The sequence below is a fragment of the Schistocerca cancellata genome, chromosome 2, assembly GCF_023864275.1.
Source record: "Schistocerca cancellata isolate TAMUIC-IGC-003103 chromosome 2, iqSchCanc2.1, whole genome shotgun sequence".
NCBI classification, from domain to species: Eukaryota; Metazoa; Arthropoda; class Insecta; order Orthoptera; family Acrididae; genus Schistocerca; species Schistocerca cancellata.
This window is the reverse complement of record NC_064627.1, coordinates 873,133,954-873,142,948: the sequence shown is the minus strand read 5'-3', so window position 1 is coordinate 873,142,948 and position 8,995 is coordinate 873,133,954. Positions and strand designations below refer to the sequence as shown.

General features: G+C 41.0%; 2 protein-coding genes across 2 annotated transcripts; one reads left to right on the top strand and one right to left on the bottom strand.

Annotated features, from left to right (window-relative positions):
• Positions 1-4,570: 4,570 nt before the first annotated feature.
• Positions 4,571-6,253, top strand: LOC126148682 (uncharacterized). Its single transcript, XM_049915771.1, has 2 exons — positions 4,571-4,696; positions 5,626-6,253. Exons 1-2 carry the CDS (start codon positions 4,580-4,582, stop codon positions 6,025-6,027), a joined length of 519 nt encoding a protein of 172 aa, XP_049771728.1. The 5' UTR covers positions 4,571-4,579; the 3' UTR covers positions 6,028-6,253.
• On the bottom strand, positions 4,646-6,492 carry LOC126148666 (uncharacterized). The gene is made up of 2 exons (XM_049915770.1): positions 6,247-6,492; positions 4,646-5,535 (listed from the first exon to the last, which is right to left on the bottom strand). The coding sequence occupies exons 1-2, from the start codon at positions 6,490-6,492 to the stop codon at positions 4,726-4,728; spliced, it is 1,056 nt and encodes a 351-aa protein (XP_049771727.1). The 3' UTR covers positions 4,646-4,725.
• Between the last annotated feature and the right edge of the window lie 2,503 nt (positions 6,493-8,995).

Below are 8,995 nucleotides of genomic sequence, written 5' to 3'. Positions count from 1 at the left end.
CATCTGCAGGCTACCATCACTGGTATAATAATGAGTAACTGTCCTGACTAATGTTGTGCTGTACCGAAGAATGAATAAAAATATTGTCTATGGCTACTCTACTGTTCCGCTGCACCCTAGTACGAAAAAACACAATCTGCATCAAACCATATGAGTTTACGAGTTCTATCAACATCCTTTTTCTTTCGCAGTCATGTATAAAATTAATACTGAAGTCACCACATGTAACTTAATTCTGAAACTTCCTACAAAGTGAACCAAGAACCCTCTCTAGCTTGTTCAGAAATGATCTGAAGTTAGAGTTACAGGACCTACAAACAACAACAATTGGAAGTTTAGTTTCGGTAAATTCAACTACCCCTACACAACATTCAAATATCTGTTCATTGCAGTGCCATGATACGTCTACAGACTCAAATGAAATACTGTTTTTTACGTACATGGCCACTCCCTCTCCGCAAGGAACTCCTTGAAGAACAGCCAGTAATCTGTATCCTGGTAAAGGAAGTCTCTGGATTGTCAGTATTTAACTGGTGCACCGGTATACCAGTAATGTAAGAGTCAACATCTGAAAGCAGTTCACTAACTTTATCTCTAATACCTCTTATATTTTGATGAGATATGCAAATTCCTTCTCTACTTGGATACCTGACTTGCTCTGAAGACGGCCTTCCTTTAAGCAGGTATACCTATCAGCTACCTTCAGTCTAAAAAAAATGCAGCTCTAACACCAACTACTGCAGGAATTTTTCCATGACTGATCCCACCACCACCCACTATATTGTCACCTATAAGCTTTGCCAGCCTCCCCTTCCCATACCTATTGAGGAGCAGTCCATACATAGTGAAACCGAATCTAGTGACAGACTCAAATGGCGCCACTGATATTTGATCCATGCCCTCTGCCGTCAGTCTTCTCCAGCCTCATGTTAACATGCCTAACAAATGGCTCTGAGCACTATGGGACTTAACATCTGAGGTCATCAGTCCCCTGGAACTTAGAACTACTTAAACCTAACTAACCTAAGGACATCACACACATCCATGTCCGAGGCAGGAGCCTGCAACCGTAGCGGTCGCGCGGTTCCAGACTGAATCGCCTAGAACCGCTCGGCCACACTGGCCGGCACACGCCTAACAGCCGCATTAACATGAGACTGATTATGAGGCTGAAACTGATGCATGAGTTGTGCCACCTGTTTGAGTAGTTATCTTTTCCAGGTTACAACCTACACCATATTTCATGTCCTTATCACGACTATTCCCTGCTCCACCCACAATCAAGACCGGATCCTCTTTCGTAAAATTCCTACATAACTCCCCTTTGCTGCCAGTTACCTGAACCAACCCTGCACGAGGCATCACAATGCTGGTGACCTGGTACTCACTCCCCAACACTTTCTGCAACTGATAGCCCACCACTCCACAGTGCGAACTACCTAGCAGCAGAACCTCCTTCTTCCTGTTAGATTTTGCAACTGACTTAGGCCTCCTAACTGCTGAGTACTTCTCCATGTTCCCTACACCTACAGCTACAAGAGACACGTCTCCACTCAACTCTGACAGCTGGTCAGATCTATTGCATATACGCAAAGTAAAACTGTCTCAATACCTCCTCCTCCTAGATGCCTTCTAGCCAATTGCCAATTCCTATTCCCCACCACCCTGCACCCTTCTCATCTAGTTCCTCCTTTGCGTATTGTAACTGCACCTGGAGGTCAGAGATCTTACGCTCCTGCGCCTCTATCAACTTATTTTCCTACCGATTCTGCATTCCCAGGGGAGTATCGCGCTAGAATTCCCACTGGCTTCGCCACTGCATCCCCCCCCCCCCAAATGAAAATACTTCGAACAAATCCCACACCGTAACCAACTACGCACAAACCTACGACAAAGCCCACATTTTTCACTCATAGTAAAACTTTTACAGTTACTGAAACAAAACTAAACGTCTACGTTACCTATGTTCAATTACACCAGTTGAACTATTTATAGACCTAACAATAGTGGTCTCGAAATTCCCTCTCTACTAAGAAAGCAACAACTTTTATTAATACTACTAAATCACAACTAATACCGATGCCAATAAACATTTACACAACGAATTAGCGAAAACCAAAAACTCAAGCGGCCACACCAACACTCAACGAAGTTAAAACAGTGAGTGGAAATTTTACTGAAATATTTCTCTAGACACATTAAAAAACGCCAGCTGAAAACTACCGCATGAAATTTACTAAATGACTTCAACGCACAGAAAACTGTAAAAATCACAGTGAACGAACGTTTGCAAAAGTTTATTAAACCGTTATTTCGCCACAAACAGCACGAGACACAGTTGAAAATTACGAAATATTTAATAACTGTATAACAGTGCGCAACTAACTTTGTCACAACTTAAGAACCGCTATAGCTGCAGCAGCACGCCGGGAAATGTAAACACCCTGCTGAGGCGTGAGACATGTATGAACGACGTAAGCATACCCACGAATGACGGACCACTAGAGTCAATAACACAGAAAGAAAGGCAGAGATGAATGAAAATCCAATAATAAGTTACTTTTCCAGTAAATATTAACACAAATAAAGTTTAAAATAAGTAACTGAAGACTAAAACTTTACAAATTACTGGCGAGCAATTTCAGCAGCAGTCCAGCACACGTAACGTCACACCAAAGACCAAAGACCAACGTATTACAATACCACCTGTAGACTGAGGATATGCAGTCAGATTGGAGACTGTGACAGAAAACCAAAGGAAGTGAGACAAGCACATATATCTCGTAAGAAAAATTTTGACATACTGCAAGAAACTCTATTTCTTTCAAAGGAACACGTGGTGGGGAACTAACACAGCACTTTCTCTTTTTAATTCATCGGTCTTCTGACTGGTTTGATGCTCCCATCGTGATCTTTTCTCCTGTGCCAACCTTTCCATCTCAGAGTACCACATGCAACTTATGTCTTCAGTTATTTGCTGGATGTATCTCACTCTCTATCTTCCTCTACTGTTTTTACCCTTTACAGCTCCCTCTAGTACCATGGAAGTTATTGCTTGGTGTCTTAACAGATTCCCTATCATCCTGTCCCTTCTTCTTCCCAGTGTTTATCATATATTCCTTTCCTAGCTTATTCTGTAGAGACCCTCGCCATTCCTTACACTGTCAACCACCTAACTGTCAACATTCTTCTGTAGTATTACATCTCAAATGCTTCGATTCTCTTCTCTTCTGGTTTTTCCATGGTCCATGTTTCACTGCCATACAATGCTGTGCTCAAAACGTGCATACCCAGTAATTTTTTCCTCAAATTGAGATCTACGTTTGCTACTAGTAGAATTCCTTTAGCCAGGAATGCCGTTCATGCCTGTCCTAGTCCGTATTTTATATCCTCCTTGCTCCATCCGTGATGTGTTATTTTGCTGCCTAAGTACCAGAATTCCTTAACTTCATCTACTTTGTAATAACCTATTAATGTGTTAAGTTTCTCGCTCTTCTCATTTCTGATACTTCCCACTGCATTTGTATTTCTTCGATTGACTCTCAGTCCATATTGTGTACTCATTAGACGGTTCATTCCACTAAACAAGTCCTGCGATTCTTCTTCACTTTCACTGAGGATTGCTATGTCATCAGCGAATCTTAACGTTGATATCTTTTCACCCTGAATTTTTAATCCCATTTTTGAACATTTGTTTTATTTCCACCATTGCATCTTCGACACATAGACTGAACAGCAGGGACAAATTATTACATCCCTGTGTTACACCCTCTTTAATTTGTGCACTTCATTCTTGGTCTTCCACTCTTATTGTTCCCTCTTGGTTCTTGTACATATTGTGCCCTATCCGTCTCTCCCTATATCTTAGGCCGGTATTACACTATCAAATTTCTTTGTCCAATATCTTTGTCCAATATCTTTGTCAAAGATTTTTGATAGTGTAATAGGGATCTTTGACAAATGTCGTCCAATATTTGATCAAATGTAGGCCGAGGCCGTATATTTGATCAAAGAAATCGCTTGTCTTCTGTTCACTGCAATGCGACTTGTTACCACGCGGAGCGCCAGCATCGCTGGAGCGTTCTGTCATCTTTTGTGTTTATAAACATGGCTGCTAAATACAATTGGTGTGTGGCGTCTACCACAAAATTAATAGAGATGTATGAAGCGGATGAGGCACTTTATAATGTGAGGCACCCTGATTACAAAAATAGATTGAGAAGATTGGAGAGCTATAAAAATATAGCGGAGGTCATTAGCCGTGACATACGGCCTGGCTGTACGGTAGAAGATATTAAGAGGAAGATAAATGGCCTCCGTACTAGCTACGCGTACGAGAAAGCAAAAGTACGTATTGACATATTCATTTATATTTATTTATGCAAGTAAAGTTTACATGTCATACAAATGATTAGCATTAGCATTAATTTGTTCACTGCAGTGACTTGAAGCATACAATAATGTTTACGTAACCTACAAGTAGTTTAAATTACTTTCATTATTAATATTGCAGACGCATAAAAGCAAAAGTGGAGCCAGTGCGCAGGCGGCGTACACACCACAAGTGTACTGGTTCCAGATGCTGAAATTCCTCGACCAGTCTACTGAGGCCGACGAGAGTTTGTGCAATCTGGAGAGCCCTGAAAGTGAAACGGGAAGTGAACGTGCCACTCCGACGTATGAGGAGATGATTGCGGTATGTACATTTGTTTACATTTTACGTTACTAAATGTGATTATCTTGCCAGGGCACTTTCCCAGCGCCATTGTAAAATGTCTTAAAGTATTCCCTAACTGCTCTCCCGTGTACTGTACGTCCAGAAGCAGCTTGGCAAGCTATTGGTTCCATTTGCTGTAGGTCCTCAATGCTTTGTGTCTCAAGATAAGTGCAGTCTCCTACTACGGCAGACACTGTTTCCTGACGAGTGTACAAGTGTTTTCTTCTCTCAGTTAACAAGTTGTGCAATGTGCAGGCAGCCAGTGTTATTGTGGTAACTTTTTCAGGAGGCAGATTAATGGTAGTAAGAAAAATCCTGAAACGACTTGCAAGAATGCCAAAGCTGCTCTCCACTAATCTTCTCCCTCGTGACAGTCGGTAATTGAAAACCTTTTCTTCTTTTGTGATTCCTTTTAAGGGGTATGGCTTCATAATGTTATAACTCAGTGGAAAAGCGTCATCTGCCAGTACTACCATTGGAGTTGTAATGTTTGTGTTCCCAAGCTTCCTGCCATCAGGAATGTTGAGCATAGATCGGTCAATAAGACACTCACGTAGTTTGCTTTTTGAAAACACTCCAGCATCACCAACACGCCCATTAGTTCCTACATCTACATACAAAAATTTGTAGGAAGCATCTACCATGGCAAATAAAATGATACTGTTGAAGGATTTATAATTGAAAAAGTGAGATCCACTAGCTTGTGGACATTTAATACGAATGTGCTTTCCGTCCATTGCTCCTATTGTATTATAACAGTTCCACTTCTTCTCGAAATCCTCTGCAATTTGCTCCCACTCTCCTCTGCTTGTGGGTACCTGTAAATAAATAAGATTTATGTATGTGCAAGGAAGTACGTAACAAGCAAAGAGGTACGTAACTAATAGCTTTTTTCTTTTATTTCATAGCATGCGGTACAAGAGCCTGTCGCATGTAGCGAGGCTCAGCCACAGCCCCTGCGTCAAGAGCGGCCTCCCACTAAAAGGAGGAGAGTCACGCCTGACGTGGCCACAAATGTAATGGTGGAGGCCACCAAGACACTTCAGGCTGTGGCTGATGCTGCCAGATCCATGCCTGTCCAAGAAGACCGCTACGGCACCCTTGGCGCCCACATCGCAGCAGAACTGCGGGAAATGGAGAAGGTGGGCGGCAGGGAATACACCACTGTCACTGCGCACAGTCTGCAGCGGACATTAATGGACAGGTGGGATTTGCTGCATGCGACAGCCCGTGCACAACCGTCCACCTCAGGTTATATCCAGGCTGCCTTGCAGCAGGCTGGAATAGAGGATGAAGATTCGATGTTATAAATATATATGTGTGTATTATTTTTGTATCTCTCCAATCTTCTTAATCTATTTTTATAATCAGGGTGCCTCACATTGTAAAGTGTCTCATCCGCTTCATACATCTCTATTAATTTTGTGGTATCACACATCAATTGTATTTTGCCATGTAAATAAAGTTACATAAATAAAGTAATAACAATTTATCTTCATGAACATAAAGTGTATCGAACATTTATTTACCTTCAGACAATGGTCCTTTAGTGCTTTATAAATTGCTTCACAAGTTTCAGGTATTATTTTACTTAATGTGCATTGTGGAATTCGAGTGCTGTACTGTAAGCTAGAGTAACTTTCTCCTGTAGCAAGGAATCGTAGTGTTACAGTGAGCCTGTCTTCTGCAGATATAGCAGTTCTTAGGTGCGTATTGTGTTTTGAGATATGAGGAATCACTTCACTGAGAACATACTGAAATGTATGCTCATCCATTCGCAAGAAATTGATGTATGACTTGACGTCTTCCACTATTAGCTCACGTAACAAGTTTTGCTGAATGCTTTTTTCGTCTCGTCGTGAAACCCACGGCTTCACCCAGGTACGTTTCCTTTTTTTCACCCGCTACTGTATCGCATGTGATTGTGCACTCACAGCAATTGTGGCACAAGCAGCAGCTGCTGCAGTTAATAACAACAATTTGTTTTTATCAGCCATCTTGAACTTTGACGAAAACTTTGATGACAGTGTAATACCCCTTCTAGCGCTACGTCAAAGATCTTTGTCCAATATATTGGACGGAATATTGGATCACATCTTTCATCAAATATTGGACAAAGAAATTTGATAGTGTAATACCGGCCTTACCCCCATTTTTCTCAGGATTTCGAACATCTTGCACTATTTTACGTTGTCGAACGCTTGTTCCAGTTGAACAAATCCGTGAACGTGTCTTGATCAGTTTTGCTTCCATTATGAATGGCACCATCGGAACTGCCTCTCTGGTGTCTTTACCTTTCTTAACGCCAAACTGATCGTCATAAAACACATCCCAAATTTTTTTTCTATTCTTCTCTTTATTATTCTCGTCAGCAACTTGAATGCATAAGATGTTAATGTTGATTGTGCTATAATACTGGCATTTCTCGACTCTTGCAATCTAGGAAATTGTGGGGATGAATTTCTCCGAAACATCAGTGGCATATCACCAGTCTCATACAATCTACACGCCAACGTGAATAATCATTTTTTTGCCACTTCCCTGAATGATTTTAGAAATTCCGATGGAATGTTGTCTGTCGCTTCTGCCTTAACTAGTTTTAAGCCTTCCAACGTTCTTCTACATTTTGGTTCTAATACTGGATCCCCTATATCTCCCCAGTGGACTCCAGTTTCTTCTTATGTCATAAGTCCTCCCCCTCATTGATGCCTTCAGTGTATTCTTTCCAGCTATCCGCTCTTTCCTCCACATTTAACAGTGAAATTCCTATGGCCCTCTTGCACCGACCTTGCTTTTAATTTCACCGAAGATTCCTTGACTTTTCTATATGCTGAGTTAGTCCTTCCGACAATCATTTCTTTTTTGATTTATTCACATTTTCATATAGTCATTTCGCCTTATCATCCCTGCATTTCCTATTTATTTCATTCGTAAGTGATTTATATTTTTGTATTCCTGAATATCCTTGAACATTTTTGTACTTCCTTCTTTTGCTTCAACTGAGGTATTTTTCATGTTACCCATCGTTTCTTCGTAATTACCTTCCTTGTACCTATGTTTTTCTCTCCAACATCTGTGATTGCTCTTTTTTATAGATGTCCATTCCTCTTTAACTGAACTGCCTGCTGAGCTATTCATTACCGCAGCACCTTAAGCCTCACACAACTTCAAACACATCTCTTCATTCATTAATACTTATGTATCCCTCTTCTTTACACATAGATTCTTCCTGACTAGTCTCCTAAACTTCAATCTACTCTTCGGCATTCCCAAATTATGATGTGAGCCTATATCTGCTGCAGGTAACGCTTTAAATCCAATATTTGATTTCGATTGAGAAGGCAGAAGGGATAAACAACATCCCATCGTGATTTCTAAAATCACTGGGGGAAGTAGCAACAAAATGATTATTCACGTTGGTGTGTAGAATGTATCAGTCGGGTCATATACCATTCGTAGAAACATCATCCACATAATTTCCAAAATTGCAAGAGCCGACAACAGCAATCGAAATCTTCCTGTATCTCGCGGCCTTTTCCAAGTATACCTCCTCCTCTTGTGATTCTGGGAACAGACTATTTGCTATTACCATCTGAAATTTATTGCAGAACTCAGTTAGTCTTTGTCCTTTCTTAATTCCACTACCAAGTTCATTTTCTCCTGCAGTCATTTCTTCTACTCCTTCCCTTACAAACCCATTCAAGTATTCCATGACCATAGAATTTCATCTCCCTTTACATACTGAATTACCCGTTCAGTATCTTCATACATTGCCTCTATCTCTTCATGTGCTTGCTACGTCAGCATTTATGCCTGAACTATTGTTATCGATGTTGGTTTGCTGTCGATCTTGATGAGAACAACTCTATCACTGAACTGTTCACAGTAAATCACCCTTTCCTACCTTCCTACCTGACATGCTAGAAACGTTTCAGGTTATTTACTTCATTTTAAAGTATTGCACAATATTTATGACGTCAGAGCTAGTTACAGCGGACTAGGCTGGCACATAATGGAAAGACTGATGTGAATTTTATAAGGCGTGAGTATGCTGCTTCCCTACAGTTCCGTTGGTTATTCAGTCCTTTTCTTATGATCACCTCAGCCTTGGCAGTCCCCTCCCGGAAATCCAATGGGGGACTAGTTCGGGATCCTCTGCAAATGGAGAAATTATCACGACACTGTTTTATTTACATACCACAAGTCCTGTTGATACATGTAATGAATCTTTAATGCGGTGGATTCCATTGCCTGCTGCATCCTCATGTTGTTGATCAT